The sequence below is a fragment of the Salminus brasiliensis genome, chromosome 20 (genome assembly GCF_030463535.1).
Source record: "Salminus brasiliensis chromosome 20, fSalBra1.hap2, whole genome shotgun sequence".
In the NCBI taxonomy this organism is placed as follows: domain Eukaryota; kingdom Metazoa; phylum Chordata; class Actinopteri; order Characiformes; family Bryconidae; genus Salminus; species Salminus brasiliensis.
Window position 1 is genome coordinate 31,712,655 of NC_132897.1, and position 26,323 is coordinate 31,738,977.

Consider the following 26,323-nt stretch of genomic DNA (forward strand, 5'->3'; position numbering starts at 1 on the left):
TAGCTTGCTAAATAACCTAGCACTTGGTAGGTAAGCTAAATTAGTTAGCTAGTTCTTCATTTAAAACACTAGTCTGAGGTAAAAAGCTAGCTAAAACAAGACAAATAACAAACTAGCATGCTACATAACCTAGCACTACCTAGGTCAGCTACATCAGTTAGCTAAATCGTCATTTGAAACACTAGTCTGAGGTAAAAAGCTAGCTAAAGCATGCCAAATAACAAACTAGCTTGCTAAATAACCTAGCACTTGGTAGGTAAGCTAAATTAGTTAGCTAGTTTGTCATTTGAAACACTAGTCTGAGGTAAAAAGCTAGCTAAAGCATGCCAAATAACAAACTAGCTTGCTAAATAACCTAGCACTTGGTAGGTAAGCTAAATTAGTTAGCTAGTTTGTCATTTGAAACACTAGTCTGAGGTAAAAAGCTAGCTAAAGCATGCCAAATAACAAACTAGCTTGCTAAATAACCTAGCACTTGGTAGGTAAGCTAAATTAGTTAGCTAGTTTGTCATTTGAAACACTAGTCTGAGGTAAAAAGCTAGCTAAAGCATGCCAAATAACAAACTAGCTTGCTAAATAACCTAGCACTTGGTAGGTAAGCTAAATTAGTTAGCTAGTTCTTCATTTAAAACACTAGTCTGAGGTAAAAAGCTAGCTAAAACAAGACAAATAACAAACTAGCGTGCTACATAACCTAGCACTACCTAGGTCAGCTACATCAGTTAGCTAAATCGTCATTTGAAACACTAGTCTGAGGTAAAAAGCTAGCTAAAGCATACCAAATAACAAACTAGCTTGCTAAATAACCTAGCACTTGGTAGGTAAGCTAAATTAGTTAGCTAGTTTGTCATTTGAAACACTACTCTGAGGTAAAAAGCTAGCTAAAGCATGCCAAATAACAAACTAGCTTGCTAAATAACCTAGCACTTGGTAGGTAAGCTAAATTAGTTAGCTAGTTCTTCATTTAAAACACTAGTCTGAGGTAAAAAGCTAGCTAAAACAAGACAAATAACAAACTAGCGTGCTACATAACCTAGCACTACCTAGGTCAGCTACATCAGTTAGCTAAATCGTCATTTGAAACACTAGTCTGAGGTAACAACGCTAGCTAAAACAAGACAAATAGCAAACTAGCTTGCTAAATAACCTAGCACTTGGTAGGTAAGCTAAATTAGTTAGCTAGTTCTTCATTTGAAACACTAGTCTGAGGTAAAAAGCTAGCTAAAACATGGCAAATAACAAACTAGCTTGCTAAATAACCGAGCACTACCTAGGTCAGCTACATCAGTTAGCTAAATCGTCATTTAAAACACTAGTCTGAGGTAAAAAGCTAGCTAAAACATGGCAAATAACAAACTAGCTTGCTAAATAACCTAGCACTTGGTATGTAAGCTAAATTAGTTAGCTAGTTTGTGATTTGAAACACTAGTCTGAGGTAAAAAGCTAGCTAAAGCATGCCAAATAACAAACTAGCTTGCTAAATAACCTAGCACTTGGTAGGTAAGCTAAATTAGTTAGCTAGTTCTTCATTTAAAACACTAGTCTGAGGTAAAAAGCTAGCTAAAACAAGACAAATAACAAACTAGCGTGCTACATAACCTAGCACTACCTAGGTCAGCTACATCAGTTAGCTAAATCGTCATTTGAAACACTAGTCTGAGGTAAAAAGCTAGCTAAAGCATACCAAATAACAAACTAGCTTGCTAAATAACCTAGCACTTGGTAGGTAAGCTAAATTAGTTAGCTAGTTTGTCATTTGAAACACTACTCTGAGGTAAAAAGCTAGCTAAAGCAGGCCAAATAACAAACTAGCATGCTACATAACCAAGCAGTAGCTAGGTCAGCTACATCAGTTAGCTAAATCATCATTTAAAACACTAGTCTGAGGTAAAAAGCTAGCTAAAACATGACAAATAAACTAGCATGCTAAATAACCTAGCAGTAGCTAGGTCAGCTAAATTAGTTAGCTAGTTCGTCATTTGAAACACTAGTCTGAGGTAAAAAGCTAGCTAAAACATGGCAAATAACAAACTAGCATGCTACATAACCTAGCAGTAGCTAGGTCAGCTACATCAGTTAGCTAAATCATCATTTGAAACACTAGTCTGAGGTAACAACGCTAGCTAAAACAAGACAAATAGCAAACTAGCTTGCTAAATAACCTAGCACTTGGTAGGTAAGCTAAATTAGTTAGCTAAATCATCATTTGAAACACTAGTCTGAGGTAAAAAGCTAGCTAAAACATGGCAAATAACAAACTAGCTTGCTAAATAACCTAGCACTTGGTAGGTAAGCTAAATTAGTTAGCTAGTTCTTCATTTGAAACGCTAGTCTGAGGTAAAAAGCTAGCTAAAACATGGCAAATAACAAACTAGCTTGCTAAATAACCGAGCACTACCTAGGTCAGCTACATCAGTTAGCTAAATCGTCATTTAAAACACTAGTCTGAGGTAAAAAGCTAGCTAAAGCATGCCAAATAACAAACTAGCTTGCTAAATAACCTAGCACTTGGTAGGTAAGCTAAATTAGTTAGCTAGTTCTTCATTTAAAACTCTAGTCTGAGGTAAAAAGCTAGCTAAAACAAGACAAATAACAAACTAGCGTGCTACATAACCTAGCACTACCTAGGTCAGCTACATCAGTTAGCTAAATCGTCATTTGAAACACTAGTCTGAGGTAAAAAGCTAGCTAAAGCATGCCAACTAACAAACTAGCTTGCTAAATAACCTAGCACTTGGTAGGTAAGCTAAATTAGTTAGCTAGTTTGTCATTTGAAACACTACTCTGAGGTAAAAAGCTAGCTAAAGCATGCCAAATAACAAACTAGCATGCTACATAACCAAGCAGTAGCTAGGTCAGCTACATCAGTTAGCTAAATCATCATTTAAAACACTAGTCTGAGGTAAAAAGCTAGCTAAAGCAGGCCAAATAACAAACTAGCATGCTACATAACCAAGCAGTAGCTAGGTCAGCTACATCAGTTAGCTAAATCATCATTTAAAACACTAGTCTGAGGTAAAAAGCTAGCTAAAACATGACAAATAAACTAGCATGCTACATAACCTAGCAGTAGCTAGGTCAGCTAAATTAGTTAGCTAGTTCGTCATTTGAAACACTAGTCTGAGGTAAAAAGCTAGCTAAAACATGGCAAATAACAAACTAGCATGCTACATAACCTAGCAGTAGCTAGGTCAGCTACATCAGTTAGCTAAATCATCATTTGAAACACTAGTCTGAGGTAACAACGCTAGCTAAAACAAGACAAATAGCAAACTAGCTTGCTAAATAACCTAGCACTTGGTAGGTAAGCTAAATTAGTTAGCTAAATCATCATTTAAAACACTAGTCTGAGGTAAAAAGCTAGCTAAAACATGGCAAATAACAAACTAGCATGCTACATAACCTAGCAGTAGCTAGGTCAGCTAAATTAGTTAGCTAGTTTGTGATTTGAAACACTAGTCTGAGGTAACAACGCTAGCTAGCACTGCCAAACAGCATAACCTTAACATGCCGAACCCTTCATATGAGTAGAGACAGAACTAAAGTAACAAATAAAATGACATTTCTACGCTGTTCACAAACAAAAGCAGCAGAATTCATTTAATCAACATACATATGAAGATGATTTCAAATAAAAAAATGTTTAAAAAAATGATCTTATTAATTAAGGATTAATTAAGTGAAGCTACAACATTTGTGAAGTAGGTTTTAGCAGGCAGGATTCCTGAGGTCATCCTTTCAGGAACAGGGAGTTGGTTGTCATAAACCTCGTAAACACCAATTCTTCACATAAGTAACAGTTGGTTTCTGCTTTTGACCTGTAGTTGGATTGTCTAATTTTTGGATGTTTCTTTAATAAGCTGAACACATGTCCGCTTATGTGGACATAACCTGGCCCTGTGAATAATTCAGCAGCAACCGGACACCCGGCCGTAGGGTGTGGAGCCACTAGACCCTGCCCGTTCCTGGAAATATGGCTGTGCTCTCGCGAAACCTCATCTTTGTGTCCCTGCGTCTTCTGTTCTTTCTCTGCATCGACTCACGTTTCTGTTTCGCTGGTTGTCAGATAGTCCATGATGAAGCACTTTCAGCAGAGGCTTGAAGAAGCAGAGAAGTAGCACAGTGTTTTTGGAGCTAGCTGGAAGCACTTGAGCAAATTGGCGTCAGGATTTTGTGCCCGGGGGATCTTTTACACATGCTTAATAAATCAGTCAGTATATAAAATTACACCCAAAAGGCCTTTCACTATGACTTCTACTGTAATTAGATTTACTTACTACTACTACCGTCCCCTTGTGGAGACAAACAAGTCCTGACCGCTAGCATTGCCGATGCTGCAGAGGCTAATAGCTGATCGTTAGCAGAATTCCTTCCTCCCTTGGTTACAAAGTTTGGGCACCCCTGATGAAAGAGCTATGAGCCATGGCTTTTTAGGGCTGTGGCTTGTTTAGCTTGTTAGGGCTATGGCTTGTTTAGCTCGTTAGGGCTATGGCTTGTTTAGCTCGTTAGGGCTGTGGCTTGTTTAGCTCGTTAGGGCTAAGGCTTGTTTAGCTCGTTAGGGCTAAGGCTTGTTTAGCTTGTTAGGACTATGGCCTGTTTAGCTCGTTAGGGCTATGGCTTGTTTAGCTCGTTAGGGCTAAGGCTTGTTTAGCTTGTTAGGACTATGGTTTGTTTAGGTCGTTAGGGCTAAGGCTTGTTTAGCTTGTTAGGACTATGGCTTGTGTAGGTCGTTAGGACTATGGCTTGTTTAGGTCGTTAGGGCTATGGCCTGTTTAGCTCGTTAGATATATGGCTTGTTTAGCTCGTTAGGGCTATGGCTTGTTTAGCTTGTTAGGGCTAAGGCTTGTTTAGCTCGTTAGGACTATGGCTTGTTTAGCTCGTTAGGGCTATGGCCTGTTTAGCTCGTTAGATATATGGCTTGTTTAGCTCGTTAGGGCTATGGCCTGTTTAGCTCGTTAGATATATGGCTTGTTTAGCTCGTTAGGGCTATGGCTTGTTTAACTTGTTAGGGCTATGGCTTGTTTAGCTCGTTAGGACTATGGCCTATGGTTTTGCTAGTTAGGGCTATGGCTTGTTTAGCTCGTTAGGGCTATGGCTTGTTTAACTAGTTAGGGCTATGGCTTGTTTAGCTCGTTAGGACTATGGCCTATGGTTTTGCTAGTTAGGGCTATGGCTTGTTTAGCTCGTTAGGGCTATGGCTTGTTTAACTAGTTAGGGCTATGGCTTGTTTAGCTTGTTAGGACTATGGCTTGTTTAGCTCGTTAGGGCTATGGCTTGGTTAGCTCGTTAGGGCTATGGCTTGTTTAACTTGTTAGGGCTATGGCTTGTTTAGCTCGTTAGGGCTAAGGCTTGTTTAGCTTGTTAGGACTATGGTTTGTTTAGGTCGTTAGGGCTAAGGCTTGTTTAGCTTGTTAGGACTATGGCTTGTGTAGGTCGTTAGGACTATGGCTTGTTTAGGTCGTTAGGGCTATGGCCTGTTTAGCTCGTTAGATATATGGCTTGTTTAGCTCGTTAGGGCTATGGCTTGTTTAGCTTGTTAGGGCTAAGGCTTGTTTAGCTCGTTAGGACTATGGCTTGTTTAGCTCGTTAGGGCTATGGCCTGTTTAGCTCGTTAGATATATGGCTTGTTTAGCTCGTTAGGGCTATGGCCTGTTTAGCTCGTTAGGGCTATGGCTTGTTTAACTTGTTAGGGCTATGGCTTGTTTAGCTCGTTAGGACTATGGCCTATGGTTTTGCTAGTTAGGGCTATGGCTTGTTTAGCTCGTTAGGGCTATGGCTTGTTTAACTAGTTAGGGCTATGGCTTGTTTAGCTCGTTAGGACTATGGCCTATGGTTTTGCTAGTTAGGGCTATGGCTTGTTTAGCTCGTTAGGGCTATGGCTTGTTTAACTAGTTAGGGCTATGGCTTGTTTAGCTTGTTAGGACTATGGCTTGTTTAGCTCGTTAGGGCTATGGCTTGGTTAGCTCGTTAGGGCTATGGCTTGTTTAACTTGTTAGGGCTATGGCTTGTTTAGCTCGTTAGGGCTATGGCTTGTTTAGCTTGTTAGGGCTATGGCTTGTTTAGCTTGTTAGGGCTGTGGCTTGTTTAGCTCGTTAGGGCTATGGCTTGGTTAGCTCGTTAGGGCTATGGCTTGTTTAACTTGTTAGGTATATGGCTTGTTTAGCTCGTTAGGGCTATGGCTCGTTTAGCTCGTTAGGGCTATGGCTTGCTTTAGCTCGTTAGAGCTATGGCCTGTTTAGCTAGTTAGGTATATGGCTTGTTTAGCTCATTAAGGCTATGACTCGTTTAGTTCATTAGGGCTATGGCTTGTTTAGCTCATTAGGGCTATGGCTTGTTTAGCTTGTTAGGGCTATGGCTTGTTTAGCTCGTTAGGGCTATAGCTTGTTTAGCTTGTTAGGGCTATGGCTTGTTTAGCTTGTTAGGACTATGGCCTGTTTAGCTCGTTAGGGCTATGGCTTGTTTAGCTTGTTAGGACTATGGCCTGTTTAGCTCGTTAGGGCTATGGCTTGTTTAGCTTGTTAGAGCTATGGCTTGTTTAGCTCGTTAGGGCTATGGCTTGTTTAGCTCGTTAGGGCTGTGGCTTGTTTAGCTTGGTAGGACTATGGCCTGTTTTGCTAGTTAGGGCTATGGCTTGCTTTAGCTTTTTTACACATGGGACTGAATGGAAGTGTCCAAAAACTTTTGTCCACATAGTGTAAACATGGACCTGTTGATATTTAACTCTGAAATCAATTGCACAGCTATCTTAGCTTCACTAAGTTCCATTATAAATGTGAATCCACTGGCTACCTGAAACCAGCGAGAGCAGCAGCTCCCAATTAAGCGCCGGCTTCCTTAAATGAACAGATGAACAAAAAAATCTCAAATGTCTTGGATTAATAGTTAATGGCATCTCTTCATGCATTCTGCATGAGTGCCTGCAAAGTTAATGAAACTTATGCGCCAAGTCTCCAATGAGTAAATGTCAAGATTGCATGAAATTGATCTAGAGACGCAGCTAGGTACCAGTACTTATATTCAGACCCCCTGAAAAGATGGAAGTTCTGTCATAACCCATGCTTTTCTAGGCCATTGCTGGACACTTAATGCCAAATGCTACATGACAGCGTACGCCTGGGGCCCACAGGACGATTAGTGAACCTCATATCTTTGCTGGCAAATCTCTGGCAGGGGGAAAAGGATCTGCGTGTGGGACACAGTACACCCAGCGAGTCAAGGGTAGATTTGAGAAGGCAGCCCACTGCATAGAAACAGCATGGAAAGTGGATTTGAGAGCTAGGGGGCAATGTCAGGGGTGGAAGTCAAAAAAGATCAATTAATAAAGAAGAGAAGAGTACAAATCTGATGATTGTGAAGGGAGCTGAATACTGTGTGCCATAACATTACAATATACAATAGTGCCCACTATTGTATATTGTATAAGTCCCCCTTGTGTTGCCAAAACAGTCTGAGGCAGGGGCTTCACAATACCTCGGAAGGTGTCGTGAGGTATCTGGCAGTAAGATCCTTTAAGTCTTGTTACTGCGAGGTGGGGCCTCCATGAATCACATCAATGAGCCTGGGCTGCCAACTTTTGGTAGGTACTGAAATACTCCTGTCATCAAGTCATCACAATTTGACCGACTCTTCACTTGCTGCCTAATATGTAGAGCCCACCTTTGTAAATGCCAGATTATAAATGTTATTATTTTCACCCAGACTTTAATGTTGAGGTGGCTTGCAGATTGACCTGGGACTGGAGTACACCTTCTAAAATCTGCAAAACTATTTCTAGAGTGATGATGGCATGATGACCTGTACTACAATGGTATGACAGGGCAGTGAATGGCCAAAGCATGTATACTCTCTATCTAAAAGACTAGCTATCCTGTAAGATGGTACAGGATGAAGGTTGCAGGTTGGAGAGCTCCAGAACTCTACAATGCATTAGGATGAAAAACACACTGAGCTTGCGGAGCAAGACGTTTGGTTTTAGGTGTAATTGATGGAGAGTTTGGCCAGAGGAAACCCGGCTAACGAGACGCCGGAGACTCAGAAGCTTAGTGTAAAGGTAAGCCAAGACCTCAATCTGTCACAGCCGGTTTCATTTCCTGATCCGAGAAGCCTGATAAAAAGACTGATGGCCTCATGTCGTACTACTGGGCTGAAGGTGCTGACGGGTGAGCAGATACGGCAATAATCCAGTAGTTTTGCTAGTTTTTGGTTCTGAGCTGTAAAATAGCCTTTTTTAGGCATAATACTACATTTACTCAGAGCAGATCTGCAGCATAGGTGATGTTTTTGTTTACGTTTTATGATCTACCATTATGATCCAAGCTGGTTGAACAATACGGTCATTTTGGTCATGCTGGTAAACCAGTTAGTCCATCAGATTTACACAAAAATATGCTCTGTGCTGGTCTGGAGCTAAGCTGTTATGGTTTCCCCAGGATGGCCAGCGTTTCCACCATCTTGACCAAAAATTGACCAGCTTAGACCTTCTGAAACCAGCTAGGGTATTTCATGCTGTAAACACTAATCACTGAAACAACCCTTACATCTGGATTCACCTGTTGGTCGACATTACATCCTCGAAATCTGATGCGCCAGTCCAATCATACACTGCACAGACTCATAATGGGATCCATTACAATGCATCTAGTTCCAGTGATGGGAAAATGCATGGGCTCCATTACAGTGCATTGTCGTGCTAGACCAGTGGAGATGTGGGGAAAAATCCATTCGGCAGTCCATTGAGGCTTGCCTTGCTCTGCTCATCAGAGGCTTTTGGACAAACCTGTGGAGCTCATGCTGGTCAAATGATCATAATGGACAAGACTAGTGAAGCAAAAGGGTAACACACAACCAAGTACTACAGTATTCTGCACTGGTTTTTAAAGATTCTATTTTTTACATTCACCAATATTTAGTTTCACCAATTCACCATTAGATTATTAGCACAGGACAATTAACGCCACTCTACAGTTTTCCCTCGCCGAGTTAAGACATGACGTAACTCGAGAGGTCATTTCTCTTTCACCAAGATAAGCACACAGTCAGTCTAGAGTTACAAAGCCATGGAACGTTCAGGTCCTGCTAAGACATGCAAATAGCTATTTGCATGGCAATCAGGACGAGGCTTCAGAGTGCAATTATGATTATTACAGTCATAGTAATAGTAGGAGAAGTAGCAGTAGTACTGATGTTCCATCATTAACCTTACAGCTTGGGTTTTTTTCTAAAGCAGTGTGCTCATACCAATAACAGAGAGCTGGAATAGCGTAATAGGTGAAGTGTTTTGCTCAAGGGCACAATGGCAATGGGAGGATATCATCAGATGGGATCAAACCCTGACTTTACAGTTCATGGCTGGAAAGCCTTAACAGGACGATGTCGACGGTTTATCTCTGCTGATATTGTATTTCAGTTTATCAGTGGAAAAATAACAAAGTGTTCGTCTTTAGCGAAATAATACTGGCTGGCAGGTGACTCCTCAAACTCCACTCCACATGGCACCAAACCCTCCATCTCCAAGCAGTCTGGTACTTTGGTCCATTCACTTTAATAATAAACTGTTTCTGACTTCTGACGTGTCTTGCACACGAAATGCAAAAATCTTTCAGATGGCAAAAATGCGAATTTCCAATTTTTATAGGCGTCGGGTTTCTGGCCAAAACCAAGTAGACTTGGTTTCAACTTACTCCTGCTGGGACACCTGCTCATTCATTGTCTGTTCCGAAATCAAGGGCTAAAGAGTTTATCTCTACTGTCCAGGGAAGAAGGCCGTCTACTAGATTCTGGAGCAATGCTGTGAGGAATTGATTAGATTAGGTCAGGATGTTGGATGATGATCATCACCCCACCTCATCCATTCCCAACTCCCAAACTCATCCCAAAAATATTGGATGGAGCTCCAACCATTATTGCAGAGAACACAGTTCCAGTGCTTCACAGCCCCTCTGGCCCGAAGCCTGGCATAAGGTGTGTCAGCAATGAGGGCTTAACCTTAAATTAGCTGAATGCATTCATTAGAAGGGGTGTCCACAAACATTTGGCTTAAGGCTTAGTAGGTATCTTTCTGCAGTGAAAACATTAAACTGTATTTACAGTATAAACAAGCTTTGTCTGCAAATGACCAAGCAAGTCTATTACTGTCTAACTTTAGGCCTACACTTGCTTTACCGAAGCTGTTGCTATAGTTGCTTTACTGAAGAAAACTAAAAAGTTATCTTTACACACAAACCATGCCTCAGCTGATTGGACTCCCCAGGAGCAGATCTGGAAGCCAGTGGCACAGGAAGCGAATGCTGTCGTGATCTTCCTATGACGTCTCAGTAAACTGCTCATGTGGTCTTCAGCTCCTACTTGCTCGTGTGCCGTCCGGTTTTCCAGCTGCTGCTTGCCCAGGATGTCCTGGTAACGGTCCTGGTAAAGGCTGGTGGTGCACTCGGGGAGCAGGGGCTCTGGTGGATGGAGGGATGTGAGAGTGTGATGGGGCAGAGCCTCGGGCGGTGCGGTAACCCTGGACCGCGGGTTGACCAGTACTCTGTCTGCTGTCCCTGTTGTCTTTTTCTGGGAGAATGAAAGAAGGAGGTCACATTTGATGTTAATGGGATTTTATGGAATCTGGAGAGACTACAAGTCCCACATACACTCTAAAAACTGATTTTGTTACACCTGAAAACTGGGGTTGTTTTTTTCTCAGTTCTCTGCTGATTTCCAGAGCGCTATGTAGTGTTTGTGTAGCCCAGCAACAACTCAGCCAACAGGTCAGTTATCAGCATTAATCATTAGTCTGTGTATATGTACATTTGACAGGACAATCGAATACAACTGTATCCTAAACTATAATATATAAGTATATTGATAGAACTACTGTATGGGGTTCTCTGTATTTATTAATGCATCCAGTTTTTAATTTTTCTGCTTAATCATGATTTACAATTGTACCACCATATATGAAAAATTAGGGCTTATTTATTTCTGATGAAAAAAAATCGGATTCATAGTTTTGTACTGGAGCTTTGTGGCTAATGCAGCCAACAAATGCTTGTGATGCTAATGTACTTTTGTCCACGTTTATAGATAACAATTAGTCAGACATGCCATAATCAAGTCAATTAAATTACTGAACACGTCCACATGGTTTCAGAAGTGTGTGATACTCAATGGTCTACTTTAGCTCCCATTACTCGTTAGGCACACTGACCTCATATCCTTACAGAAGCTAGCTAGTTCAGCAATATTCATGCAACTAAGAAAGAAACCTACAGAAGCAAACTTCAGATCTTCAGACTTAAGAAGGACATTCCACAGTATAGACGGATGCGCTAATTTGAGGTCTGGGGCTGTAAGAGGAGTTCCTCTTGCTCCTCACCTCTTCTGGACGCATTGTTATTGGTCTGTTTCTCCTGCTGCTCAGTGGCGGCCATGTTCTTTGCCTGCTCCAAGTCGTTGGCTGCTTTCTGCGCTGCCAGTTTGTTCTTCTTCTTATTCTCCTCGTTTTGCTGTTCATATGAAAACACAGCAAACACAGCGCAGTTATTTAAGGGCTACATACAAATAAACTCCCTTTCTACTCCCTGTAGAGACGTACTGCCAATAGAATAGCCCTGATTCTCTGGAATGGTGGTTGGTGCTCCATACAATACTCTTGGGCTGAGTTGGGAAGTTGGGAATGATGAGGTGGGGTGGCGAGCATCCAACATCCTGACCTCACTAATACATTTGTTGCTGAATGCATTTCAATTCTCACAGCAATTCTCCAGAATGTAGCAGAAAGCCTTCGTCTTTGCACATTGGTGGCTACTTGTTGCAGTAACTGTTAGCCATGTTAGCACTCCTGGTCCATCTATTTATTTAAGGCACAGCTTCTCAACCCTGGCCCTGGAGGAACCCTGTACTGTGAGTGATTTCATGTGATTTCATGTGTCTTATTATTATCATTAATATTATTTTTATTATTATTATAACTGCATATTTGTTGAATTAGGAGTAATATGAGCCTTGACATGCAGGGTAGGCCATGCTCCAGGACCAGCACTGAAAACCACTGCATTGATGTTCAGTACCACTCACACTTATGTAATGTGGCCCTCTGCTGGACAGAATTAGGTAAAGACATGGACATGCTCACTACCAGCTTTTGCACTTACAGTCTGCAGTTTCTTTTTCAGCTCCAGGTTGGCATGTTTGTACGTCTTAGATGTGGAGTGGAGGTAATATATTGCAAGACTGAAATGGCAGAAAAACACAGATGTCCAAGTCTTACCATCCAACCAAGCACCAATTATTTCAAACAGTTAAGCGATGCCTCCAGATTGGTACTCACACCATCAGCAGCAGAAAGGGCAGGACCAGTCCCGGGTTGGAGGCGTAACTGAACACTTTTCCGAACCAGGCTGGGAAGTCTGACTCCAGGGTCTCCTGAATGACATCGAACATGCGGCTTTTCCCACTGTGACAGCAGAACAGGGCGTCAGCAGAATCTCTCCTCATGTAGATTAGATTAGATACTAACATGATCTGGACATATATGACATATACTTGTATTGAACATGGTAGTTACAAGGTGTTTCCAGTAAAGTGGCCAGTAAGTAGAAGCACAAGGTAGTAAGTCTTTCTAATAAAGTGGCCAATGAGTGGAAACACAAGGCAGGTGTTTCCAATAAAGTGATCAATGAGTGGAAGCATGAGGCAGGTGTTTCTAATAAAGTGGCCAGTACACAAGGTAAGGGGTTCTAATAAAGTGACCAGTGAGTGGAAGCACAGAGAAAATGTTTCCAATAAAATGGCCAGTGAGTGGAAGCACACGGTAGTAGGTGTTTATATGAAAGTGGTCAGTGAGTGGAAGCACAAGGCAAGTATTTCTAATAAAATGGCCAGTGAGTGGAAGTACAAGGTAGTGGGTGTTACTAATAAATTGGCCAGTGAGGGGAAGTACAAGGTAGTAGGGGGTTCTTATAAAGTGATCAGTGAGAAGAAGTACAGGGTACGGGTTTCTAATGAAACAGACAAAGGGTGAAATTCAGCTTTACTTTCTATCACCCTCTGGTGGTACAGCAGAAAATGTGCAGCACAGTATAAAAACATTACCTACCACACAAATATGACCTACCACCTATGACAATACCTTCAGTGAACCTACACCAGTCCTTATATATAAATCTTTGGGGACTATTTTGCCTCACAACATCCTGCATGTATCCCTCCACCATGAATGTAAAGATCAAAACCTTCTCAAAATCAGCCAAAATATGTTTTTACATTTTGTCTAATAGCTTTCAGTTATGTAGCTTTTAGAAATAAATCATCTTGTGTGTTGCAAGCTGGGCCTAATTCATGGATGATGGCCCAGGCGTTAGTCACCTGAAAGGCCCGCAGTCGAAGGATGGAGGAATGGAGACGATGGTGTAGATAGCGGGCAGCGTGGACAGGAACAGGATGACCAGGAGCATGGCCATGTAGAAGTTGTTGGAGCCGGAGGCTTTGAATACACGCTCCTGAGGGACGTTGCAGCACATGACGGCCCAGCACTGCAGGTACATGGACACGTGCAGTCGGAGAACGTTCAGGGCGGGCAGACAGGGGGCGTAGAACGCGCCCATCCTGCACATACACATAAAGACAAACACATAGTGACATTAATTGTGGGGGACATTTAGACAAAGAGTAGGTGAGGAAGCGTTAGGCTGTACGTATAGAAAATTTCATCCTACCAGATCATTCCCTGGTTGAATATGAGGCCGAGTACATTCCCACTCACATCAAACTCTGAATAGGAGGGCTAATACAAGACAAATATGGAAGGCAAAACGATCAGCCATAATATTAAAAAAGATTATGAAAGGTATTATAAGGATAATTAATATTAGTTGTCTCGTTACAGTGGCACCTGTCAGGGTGAGGGATGAGGAAGTTGTGGAAGCAGGTGGTTGTAATGTTACAGCTTATTGGTGTTTTATATATATATATATATATATATATATATATATATATATATATATTTGGGTGTGAAGGTGATGCATTCAACCCAAAGAACCCTGTACCAGTTGTTAAACATGGTGGTGGTAGAATCATGGGGGTCGTACACTAAAGAAAAGAAGACTACTTGTTAATTCTGAACTGCCTCAAAACTGTGTGTATATATGTGTGCACTGAAGTGGCCACTGTTACATACACTTCAGTATATATAATATATATATATATATATCGGTAGCCACTTCAGATTTGTCCATTTTAATATGTAAAAGTTAGTGAATACTCACAAAGCCATACTCCAGGTCCCAGCACCAGCAGTGGTTGAGGAAGCGCACTAGGACAGCTCTGAGGAAGTCTCCGATCAGCAGCGTGATGTAGGTGGTCATGGTGTCTGATATTATCAGACGCACAAACTCCTGTTGGAGAGAAATGAATTTGAATTATGTGTGATGAGATTGGTGTCTAATTACAGAGTGTCCTGGAAATGTTTACAACTTTTAATGTGATCTGATGAAATCCAACTTATGTTAAGGGTGATGCCAGATTTAAACAGCCTCTAGGTCATTTGAGTAATGTAAGCTGGACAGTTTCCTTCTCTAACCACCTTTGAAAATGGTTTATTTTGGTTATGTGATCCTTATCTGATCACGCTGATCAAGTCTGAATGCCATCCAATCACCGAAAATGCATGTTGTGTAAATTACATCTTGACCATTTAAGTAATGTAAATTGGTCAAGTTCCATCTCTAACCACCTCTGAAATTTGTTTGAGTGATCTGATAATAATCCAATCCATGAGTACCTGTCCCACCATTGTCTCCCAGCAAGGCCCCCTGGGTACGTCTGCAGGGTCCACCATGATTGGAGGAGCAGTGGAGTTCTCTGGTAGGGTTCCATTATACAGGTTTGCCTGCCATATGGTCATGTTGAACTTCACTATCTCCTCTTCTGCCCTCTGGTAAACAACGCAAATACAAATGCTATCATTTTTTAATAGAAAATTTAGAATCCACAATTTCATTATTTCTCTGATTGTTGTAATGGACTATGATTGGCGTTTACAGAAATATGGCATTTACACAGTCATTGGGCCTCCAAGCTGCTTGGTGGGACATTTTGGGTGTGTTTAGAGGCCTAGCCTGCGTTCATGTGTTTACCTTCAGGTTGATCTGGTCCATGAGGGCTATGATGAAGGTGTAAAGGTTGCCCAGAAAGAGGGCAAAGATGCGGCCCAGCTGCCACTGCAGAGCGATGCGGGGGTGGTAATTCTCCAAGGTGCTGATCACATCAAACAGCATTGGGCAAAACATGCCCAACAGTGACATGACCATGTTCACCTGGCGGACACGTGACTGGAGTTAGAGCTCATACTTCTTCATTGTTCACAGCCTTTTACACCCATACAGATCGTCTGAAAGTCTTTGGACAACCATTGTAATCAGTGAAATCAGCAGTATGGCAACTAATCATGCCCAATGCCCAGTTGAGAAGATAGTATGTGTGTAGGTAGTACGATAGGTAAGGTAGTAAGACCTGTAGTACCCGGCACTGATGTTGCCAGCAGATCCTTTACTAAGTCCTGTAAGTTGTGAGGTGGGGCCTCCATGGATCGCATTAATGAGCCCTGGGCGCTCTTGACCCTGCTTCCAACTTCAACAACTGACTGTTCACTTACTTCATTCCTCTCCCACCAGCCGTAGTTGTCCAGCCCCTCCAGGGCAAACTTCTGAGACCGACGCACCACAAAGTAGATCAGATAGCCACTTCCTGCCAGGCAGCACAGGACCAAGAAGTTGGCCAAAACGCGGAGGAAGCGTGTCAGGTGGATGTTGTCGTCCTTCCTACTCTCCTGCTCCTCAACAATGGCTTCCTGATGAGGAACAATGCTTCAGAAATGAGGATAAATACCATCCTACATTGGACATTAGGGCTCGATGCTGACTGTAGAGGGCTGTCAAAAATCAGTCAGTCAGGACAACGTCAATTCAACGTAGGATAATGGCGACAGCTGCCGTTGATTTTTAGTTGTTTAAGTTATGATGTTACGTAACCATAACCAATAAATCTGAAGTCAGCCACAGCCTCTTTTTGAACTGCTGCCAGGACGATTTTCATTATTAAAATTTGACTTTGCTACCCAGTGTTGAGACCAACGTCTTTATGACGTCAAACAGACTTCTAGTGCCTGCTGCGATAGTACGTTTGACAGGTTAAGGAACTATGTTTTCTAGCATATAAAACCAATATGGACTCCAAAATGAACAGTAGATGGTTTTAAAAGGACGATATGAAGTTATTATCTGTATTCTTACTTGTTTTCCGAACCAGCAAAAAAAGTGACCCATCTGAAACTGAATGTTTGCGTACCCACCTTGAAGCTCGTGGTAATGGAGGCAAACTTGTTGTCAGCTGTCTCTGGGTTCCCGATCAGGTAATCCCAACTGGTGAATATCTTCCAGCTGAAATTAAAGCTGGTGTCATCACCCCCGCCGTCCTCTTTAGCATTGCGCGCCATGCTGTGAAGAAAAGGCAGGGGATGGACAGCAGGGGGCGAAATAAGGGTCTTGAGGCAAATTTATTAAGCTTGTGATTCTGCACATGCTTGGTTTTTAATATCTGCAACATCTAGCGTCTCTCTTGCATGCTCACGTCTGCAAAACGTAGCTTGTAGCTAGTGTGTTAGCTTGGGTCTAACCTATGCCATATGGACAAAAGTATTGGGACATCTACATATTACACCCATATTAGTGTGTTAGCTTGGGACAAGTACTGGTTTGTGGCTAGTGTGTTAATTTGGGACTAACATGAGCTTGTGGCTAGTGTGTTAGCCTAGGTCAAACATTTCAGCTTGTGCTTAGTGTGTTAGCTTGTGACTAGTACTAGTTTGTGGATAGTGTGCTAGCATGTCAGCTAGTGTCTAGTTTGTTAGCTTGGGACTAGTACTAGTTTGTGGCTAGTGTGTTAGCTTGGGACTAGTACTAGTTTGTGGCTAGTGTGTTATCTTTGGACTAGTACTAGTTTGTGGCCAGTGTGGCCAGTGGCATGTCAGCTTGTGGCTAGTGTGGTAGCCTGGCACTAAGATAGTAGCTTGTGGCAAGTATGTTAGTATATGTTAGTATGTTAGGTTAGTGTGTTAGCCTGGGACTAACATATCAGCTTGTTGCTAATATGATAGCGTGGGGCTTGCACATCAGCTTGCACCAAGAGTTTTAAATTGAGACACTTTAAACAACAGCAGGGGGCACAATATGGACCTTGGGATTTTTACTAGTTTTGTTAAGATGCCCCTGTAGATCTTGATTAGCTGGGCAGATCAAGTTGACTTAACTCTAGAACTGGTATTTATTTTTGATCTAGAATTCCTGATTTCTAGATCAATTCCCAACAAGGACAAAGGAAAGAAGTGTCAACTCACGTTCTAATGACCACCATGTAACTGTAAGCCACCGTGCCCACCCCCACCAAGAAGTAGGACAGGGGCAATCGAAACTTGAGCCAGCCGATAGCTCGCTGGTTGTTGTAGAAGCCATAGAAAAGGACTGAATACTTAGCATAACCCTGCAAGAAAGAAAGCACAGTGTCTTCAAAGCAAAAATACACAGAGCAGTAGCTGTCCAGGATTACGCTACGACTGGCATCAAGAAATAAAATAAAAGCCCTGCCCTTTAATTTTGCTGCTCACTGATTAGCAAAACAGTGGACTTCTTATCTAATGCAATAATGAGTCCCTTTAATGTTTGCTACTCCAAATCCCAGTCCCCTCACCCCAAAGTCCCATAAGACAGCAAAGTCCATGGCACTGGCCTGTTCCCCTCTAGGGACAGTCTTCCTGGGAATGCTCCCATAAGGCCGCCCCATCATTGCCTGCACAGAGAGAACCATTGTCCTGTTAAGTAGAAAGTTCATCCAAAAATGATATACAAAATTAGAACATTGCTGCAAGGATTTGATTGCATTTAGCCATAAGAACTTCATTTCGGACAGCAACTGATGTGGGATGATTAGTTCTGCACCACAAACCCCACTCAAGCTCATCCCAGGAGAAGCTCCACTGCTCCACAGCCCAATGCTGGGGGGCTTTATACTTGCCTAGGTTGACATTAGGTATAGTGACCTTATGGTGCTCATGTGTGGCTGCATTCAATTGCCAATGCTTTTGTGGAGATTATACAACCTTAATGCAGGGAATCTACTAATACAAATGAGTATGTATTCTTCTCAATCCAGTGCAGTGCTCAACTGTACACCTTTTGACACCTGACCTTGGTTGGCTGAGACCCTACTAAGAAATGATGAGAGAAAACAAGCTTAGTTTCTGGTGCTTGGCACCCTAATTGCTAATAATAGCCGAAATCTAAGCACATAATAATAATAACTACTGTCCAAACCACTGCTCTGTTATAGTAGATCAACTGCCCGGCTTTGAGAATATGAGTCTTATTAGATCAGATATAATTTTTAGGGAAATATCCTGTATGTCCCCGTATGGCTGCTGGCATGTAGGGCAGTTATGAAAAGCTCCCCAGACCCCAGCCGCGGCCCACTTTCTGCGGAAAGACCTTTAACACGGCCTCACTTTCAACTGCCTTCATGCCTGTGAGGTGTGGCCGCCACAGCTACGCATGTTAATGCAGAATTTCGCAAGGCGGGAGCTGCACCCGAAGCGCTCCTCACCTCAGGAACCATGACGAGCCCGAACGTCAGGCCGAAGAGAATCATGTTGATGCCATACATCCATCTGAGAAATATGAAGTACGAGGCGACCGAAGATCCAAAATGACCTGGGGATATATTTCAGAGGGAGAAAGGCACCATCAGACAGGCCTGGAGAACCTTATTTTATTTTGGATTTGACATTTTTATTTAAAATAGGTCCCCCCTGCAGACCTGGTCCCTGGTTCCAAAGAAAACGCAGCACACTTAATCCTTAATATGCAGCGTAAGTGGTTCTCACATTCAGGCAGTTGCAGGCTGTTGCTATGTGGTCACTACGATATACCTTTGCTACTGTATATCAAGTGGTTGCTAAACTCTTGCAAAGTGGGTGCTATGGTGTCCCTTGGTAGTTGCTATGGTATTTCAAATGGGTGTTGTTCAAATTCTAAGGTGTTGTTAAGTGGCTGCTCGGGTGTTGCTATGGTTTTCTTAGGTGGTTGCTATGGAAACAAATAACAGCAAAACAATTGCTGCCTGTTTAACAAACATTTACCCCAGTAATGCAGTAAAACGATACATTATAACATCTAATAGTGTATGTTCATATAGTGTGTGTATATATATATATATATATATGTTATAGCAACATAATAGCTAATAGCACCTTCCTGTAGAAATTCTTTACCCTGCTAAGCTGTAGTGAGTGAGTTACAAGCCAGGTCCATCTAAAAAGCAAGCAGAGAAAAATGCTTCTCCTAATGAAGATGTTTGGCAGAGCGTTTGAACGTACTTTCAATTTCTTTAATCTTCATCTCCCATGGGATGCAGGCCGTCTTGAAGTTCTCAAAGTCTCTCTCAAACTTCATCCATTTCTGATGCAGAGCAGCATGGTAGATGCAACACCACATTACACAGAGTTAGATGTATTTACATATTCATAGACATATTCATTAATCAAATCTGATGTCTTGACAAAAGTGGAAAGCACTGATCAGCCATAACATAACACAAGTCAAATGGGCAGAACATCTCCAAATCTGCCTCTAGTGGTTCAAGAGAGGAACCAAAGGTGAACCGGCAACACGGACATGGGCACTTAAGGCTTACTGATGCTGATGGTCCCTTAAAACTAGCACAGCCCAACTTTTCCAAATGCTGCTAACGCAACACCATTGGGCAGCTAGCTGAACTCACCTGGAGGAGAACACTAACTGCCAGCTAACAGACTCTCGCTCTGACTAGCATCACACTGAGTGATGGGGAGAGGGTGGAACACAGGGTGGTGAGACCCCTGGCCATGGACGGCTGTGAAATGGACACGATGGTCAAACAAGCGGTGATAGAGCGAACACTCTGACTCCTCACCTTTCTCATCATGACCTTGTAGGCGTAGAGCTTCCTTCCTCTGCCTTTCCCCAAAGCGCCCTCATACTTCTCTATAAACACCTGGGACTCCCTGAAGCATCCACAGAGAATAAAGGCAACAGAGCTGTGTTAGTACTGTGATCTGAACATGCAGTTATCCGCTTTTCGTCAGGGGGTTCACCTGGCATTTCTGCGAGATATTTCAGCAGGACAATTTCTGGACAATTTAATACACATTTACTGTACTAATCTATCAGAAACAAATGGCAAAGCTTGTGGCACATTTACTATTGTAAGGAATTTTATTGCAGGAAATTTCAGGCCTATTTAAGTTTGCCTCCTGTAGAAATTGGCAATGAGCTTCGGTCTCTGACCAACTAGGTAGGGGTGTCTAATAGAGTGGACAGTGAGTGGACACAGTATTTAAACACCAACAGGGCAACACACAGTACTAACACACTCGCCACCACCATGTCAGTGTCACTGAAGTGCTGAGAATGATTCAACACCCAAGTAATAGCTGCTCTGTGGTGGTCCAGGCCAATGTTGGGGTCCTGAGCATTGAAGAACAGGGTGAAAGGAGGCTAAGAGAGTATGTAGAGAAACAGCTGGAGTACAAAGTTCATTCCAAACCAGGGGTGGTCATATATTACGACATATAGACTATTGGGTATCTATGTCTCATTATTAAGTATGACCCTATGCCCTGATAAGGTATAAAATGTGTGTGTTTGTGTGTGTTTCACCTGACCTCAGTGTGGGCAGTTTCTTGCGCATGGGCCAGGGTTTTCCTCGCAGTATGGTGATGAGTTTCTTCCTCTCATCCACTGCCTCCTTCAGCCTCTCCAGCTCCTCTGGACTCAGAGAGCCCACCACAAACTCTTCATCACCACCATTCTCCTTCTCACCCCCTTCCTCCTCCTCCTCTTCTGACGATGATGAAGAGCATGCCTCAGATTCCGAGCTAGAAAAAGTGACAGATGAAATAAGTAAGCAGGTTGGTATGAAGCAAGTAAAGATCTGATGTAAGGGAGAGTGGGGAAGAAGAGTCACTCTGAAGACCGCCAGTGGTTCAGCAGTGGTTCAGTTGCTGTCTGTTTTGTGGGTATTTCTGCTTTGTTGTATGTTTTTCACCATAACAGTCCCGCCACCATGTTTGACAGATGATTGTAGTATTGCTTCAGATCATACTTAAAAACCTTCGGTAGACTTTTTTTGTAGCCTTTCTGTTATTGAGTGTCACCAGTGTTTTGCATCTATTTAAGGTGTCTCTCGATTGTTGTACACTCCTCTAGATCATGGTTATCATTAGGCATGGTGACCGTAGGCTCAGGTGCGGTTGCTCCAGAGGGTCTTATTCTATTGGCAATGGTTCTTAATGGAGAATATAAGGTTGTAGGTATAAACTGTGTGAGCAACTGTATCAGCAGTGGGGGTACCTTAACCTTGATGAACTCACCCTATGGGATGCATGGGAGAGGGAAGGTTTACGGAAGGTTTACATTTTCTTTAGCAGAGATGTGTGGGAGATCTGCTTAAATATTCCGTTATGGGCTGTGTAATTACTCATAAATCCAATGCTGGTACTGGTACTGGTTGCATAAAATAATAAATACCATAAATTTTATCCTGATCAGATTTTTGTTACATATATTTACACTTGGTGGTCAGATATGTCTTCAGTTAGTCAGACTGAAATTCCATTGCTGTGTGTCCGATACATACGAAGCCATAATCCGCCTCTTTTCGAACTACCGCCGATTGCGGCATGTGCCGGGTCCCCAGTTCCACCGCACCAGCTAACAGGCACCTGTGCCGGCCAACATTGCCAAAGAGTGATGAGGAGAAAGAGCAGCATCTACCCATCTGGGGAGAGCATGGCCTACTGTGCTCTCTCAGACTCTGGTTGCTGATGATAAAGTGGCATGGCTTAGGATCTGAAGTCAGGTCATAGTGACCGCCGAGGCACTTGAATTTGTATCTGGTTTAAATGCATATTGGGTGTGTTTACACTTGCATTTTTATGTGGCTCGGCTTTATCCAGATCCTAATCCTGATACTCAAGACAGATTGAGTGACCAGGTGTAAATGGGGTCTAAAAGATCAACAACAGCCATCAATGCTAGATTCCAGTCGAGTACTTGACCCAACTCACATAGTTTGAGCCTTCTTCTTTTTCTTTCCCTTTCTCTCTTTCGCTTGCTTGTCCTCTTCTCCTCTCTTTGACTTCTTTCCGTTCGTCTCTTCATCCTCCACCTTCTTGCTGTTTTTCTTTTTCTTTTTCTTCTCTTTTTCCTCCTCTAGCTCCTGCTCTTCTTCTCTGTTTCTCTGTTTCTTGGCCTTCTCGTTCTTGCTGTTTTTTCTGTTTTTCGCGACCTCCTCCGCCTCTCCCTGTCGTCCTCTGCTCCTCCCCTCTCTGCCTCCTCTTCTTCTTTCTTTTCTTGCCTCTCTGTACTGCTCCGACCTCTCTTCTGACCTTCTTCTTGGCCTAGTGGCTCCTCCTCTTTCGGTCTTCCTCTCTCTCTTCTTTTTGCTTTCTCGTTCCGTTTCTTCTTCTCCTCCTCCTCCTCCTCCTCCTCCATCAGAGTCTGCATCCGTATCGATGTAGTAAAGGGTGAACTTGCCCTCATTTCCTGTGAAAATGTATGATTTTAAATTTTGCATTTATGTCAGCTTTATTTTGCCACTTTATTAGAAACATCCACTTCAACTCTCCACTCACTGGCCACTTTAGAGTACAGTACCTTGCACTTTTGCTCACTGGCCACTTTACTATAAATACTACCTTGTACTTCCACTCACTGGCCACTTTATTAGAAATACTACCTTGTACTTCCGCTCACTGGCCACTTTATTAGAAATACTACCTTGTACTTCCGCTCACTGGCCACTTTATTAGAAATACTACATTGTACTTCCACTCACTGGCCACTTTATTAGAAACAGTACCTTGTACTTTTGCTCACTGGCCTCTTTATTAGAAACAGTACCTTGTACTTCCACTCACTGGCCTCTTTATTAGAAACAGTACCTTGTACTTTCACTCACTGGCCACTTTATTAGAAATACTACCTTGTACTTCCACTCACTGGCCACTTTATTAGAAATACTACCTTGTACTTCCACTCACTGGCCACTTTATTAGAAATACTACCTTGTACTTTTGCTCACTGGCCTCTTTATTAGAAACAGTACCTTGTACTTTGGCTCACTGGTCACTTTATTAGAAACCCCTACCTTGTGCTTCCACTCACTGGCCACTTTAGAAGAAACACCTACCATAAACGTCCACTTACTGACCACTTTAGTAGAAGCACCAACCTCATATGTCCACTCACTGGCCACTTTTTTAGAAACACCTACTTCATGCGTCCACTTCCTGGCTGTTTTACTGGCAGCTCTAAAGTCTGACTGCTAGCATAGCCACTATTGCTGCATCATATTTTTGCCATAGGACCTACCTTCATCCACCTCAATGCTGACTGTAAAAGAATAAGAAAGCGGTTAGATTCACGTAAAGGTGCATTCAGTGACAAATAACAATACAGTAATCATGACTGCTAGCATAGCCACCCATGTAGAGGTTAGATTTTGTCTTCTATGCAGTGACACATCGAATCCTGAGTTAAGACAGAGACCAGGACACACTAAATCTTAGTTGAGAATAAGATAATGTAGTCGTTAAGCCCAATGTGTCCTGAGTTAGGACAGAGATCAGGACACATTGAGTCATGAGTCAGGACAGAGATCAGGACACATAATCCTGAGCCAGGACAGAGATCAGGACACATTGAGACCTTAGTCAGAACAGAGGTCAGGACACATTGAGTTATGAGTCCGGACAGAGATCAGGACACATAGCCCTGAGTCAGCTTCCATCACTTCCACTAGTTTAGCTACACTAGCCTCAAAGCTCCAGTGCTAAACAAAGAAGCCGAACTCCCTTTGTGTCCACTGTAACCTGACCTGTGTGTGCTGCAGAGGTCATTACAAGCATATTAGTGTTGGACAGCAGGCACACAGCAGCTTTCTGCACTGTTACACCTGCAGGACCACAGCAAGTGGCCTGGCCGGGGGCAAAGGGCAAGGAGAATCAAACGTCTCTCACTCTGTCATGCTCTGTACCACAGACGCACAAAGGCATGCATACACAGGCATGTGTATAGCACCAACGATCAGTTCACTAAACGTTCACATGAGCATGTTACACACACACACACACACACACTGTACAATACCATCCAGTAGCAAAACTTGTACAGGATATATTTATATATTATAAAGTGGCCATATTTGCACATTACGATCTCTGTTGTTGTACGATTATTTAAGGGACTAATAACATGCACGAAGTTCTTTTAAAATCCAGAATGGTGTTCTAAAAACATATTTAAAATTAAGTTATAATAAAATGTCTGTTCCATTTTAAGCGAAATGAACAGTCAGAATAAAGGACTAGCTAATTAAAACAAGATCAACAAATAAGAACAGAATTATTATTTTAAAGGAAGTACTAGATAATTAAATTTATATCCAGAAAACATTCTAATAAAAGTATGACCCAGAATGTGAGATTTAAGAAAGAATAATATAATAAAACTCCATGTAAAATTAACTTGAAATGAATTTCTATCCAGAGTAACAGTTGAATTTCTAATAAAATCTAACTTCCAGGATGAAGTTCTACGAAATGAAATCCAGAATGAATTTCTAGTGAAATTTAAGAAATGTAAAATTAACTTCTTATAAATGTAATATCCCAAATAACATTTAAATAAAGTTCAGGTTATATATAAAAATCTAATAAAAATCCAGAATAAGATTCTAATAAAAGTAATAAAAATCAACATGAAGCATAAAGGAAGTGTTATTAAAATCAATACATTTCATTTTCAGAATAAAGTAGAACTTCATATATAGAAGTGCAAAAGTGTTTGAGGCAGAAAACCTAAAATATTACAAGAAAAGTAAAGTGGTGAAGTATCATTGTACTCTGTATAAAGCTTTATTATAGTTATCATTCTAGAAATAAAATACAATATAACGACAGTAAGATACGTTTCCACACATTTGAACAGCAGTGTGTGTCTGTCATGTTAGTGGCCAAAGTTCATTCAATAAAAAAAGAAAACAACAATAACAGAACAAGCTGAAATGAAGAATACAGTCACTACTTACCGTCACTCTCAGACGCAATGAGGTGCTCTCTCGGCATTGTGCTCTCCACTCTGCGTGCAAAGAGATGGGGTTATGTGCATGCAGGTGTGTATGTGAATGTGAGTGTGTGTGAAGGATGAGTGGACCGTACCTCGGTCAATCCATGGTCGGCCGGTGCTGAGTAATGAGCATGACGAGTTCACTTTTTGCAGCCATTGAGAGACAGGGCCTGGAACAATAAGCGGTGGAAACCCTAGAGCCACTCAATTTCTCCCCCTTCAATTATTCAGCACAGTTATGACTCTCTTTTTTGAAGAGAAAGTGGAAGGGGGGGGTAAACCGTAAGCCAGAGAAGGGGATGATGGTCTAATGAGAGAAACAGGAGGAAGCAGTGGTCCGGGGGTGCACCGCTGACTCTAAATAAAAGCTCAAGATGACTCTTAAACAAGGGTGTGGAATATGGTGAAAATATGATAATATGACAATTACTAAAAAAACTACAATATAATATACTTGATAGGATGTTCATTTACAATAAATAATGGTCAAATAAAATAATAAGAGGTCATTTCATTGCAAAGTGAGCTCAAAACCCAGAGAAACATCAGTGTTACACCAACAAGAAAATTATGTAAAATATTTTTTTTCATACTGAAGCAATGTACAATTTGATGTATAACCTAGATCATATTAAAAATTGCTGCCACTCCAGTAAAGCACATTTATGTAAGCATTCTTTATAGTCGTGTTTACATTTCATAAATATATTTAAACAGGACTTTAAACATTCACCGATGGCTGTTACTTAATTTTTATTTGTTTAATAAAAAATCGAAAACAATATAAATGCATTTAATAATAATGGGATACATAATTTTCATACAAAAGGAAATAATTAAATGATTAAATATAATACAATTTAGATATTATTTAAAATTGGGATGTTTCTTTGTTAAATAATGAAAATTAAATGTCCATAGTCAACCCATCTGGTTCATTTTACATAATTAGTTAATATAGTTAATAATAATTTTACATAATTAACAATTAGTTAATTCATTTAAATGATATTCCACTGTGAATGAAACAATTGCTAGATTTGGTACTTGTCATTGGCTTTTTACCTTAAAAAATGTGTTTCCAATATTTCTAATATATGTATTTTTTTATTTGGAGCAGGGTTGTG

The 26,323-nt window shown here is 41.6% G+C and overlaps 1 protein-coding gene across 1 annotated transcript; it reads right to left on the reverse strand.

The window, feature by feature from the left end:
• Window positions 1-10,333: 10,333 nt before the first annotated feature.
• Window positions 10,334-25,195, reverse strand: tmc1 (transmembrane channel-like 1). The gene is made up of 20 exons (XM_072664660.1): window positions 25,159-25,195; window positions 23,442-23,462; window positions 22,136-22,613; window positions 20,732-20,944; window positions 19,981-20,071; window positions 19,406-19,487; window positions 18,634-18,740; window positions 17,725-17,823; window positions 17,375-17,517; window positions 16,331-16,475; window positions 15,635-15,829; window positions 15,117-15,296; window positions 14,762-14,914; window positions 14,247-14,375; window positions 13,698-13,765; window positions 13,348-13,587; window positions 12,311-12,436; window positions 12,135-12,213; window positions 11,357-11,486; window positions 10,334-10,551 (listed from the first exon to the last, which is right to left on the reverse strand). The coding sequence occupies exons 1-20, from the start codon at window positions 25,193-25,195 to the stop codon at window positions 10,334-10,336; spliced, it is 2,934 nt and encodes a 977-aa protein (XP_072520761.1).
• Between the last annotated feature and the right edge of the window lie 1,128 nt (window positions 25,196-26,323).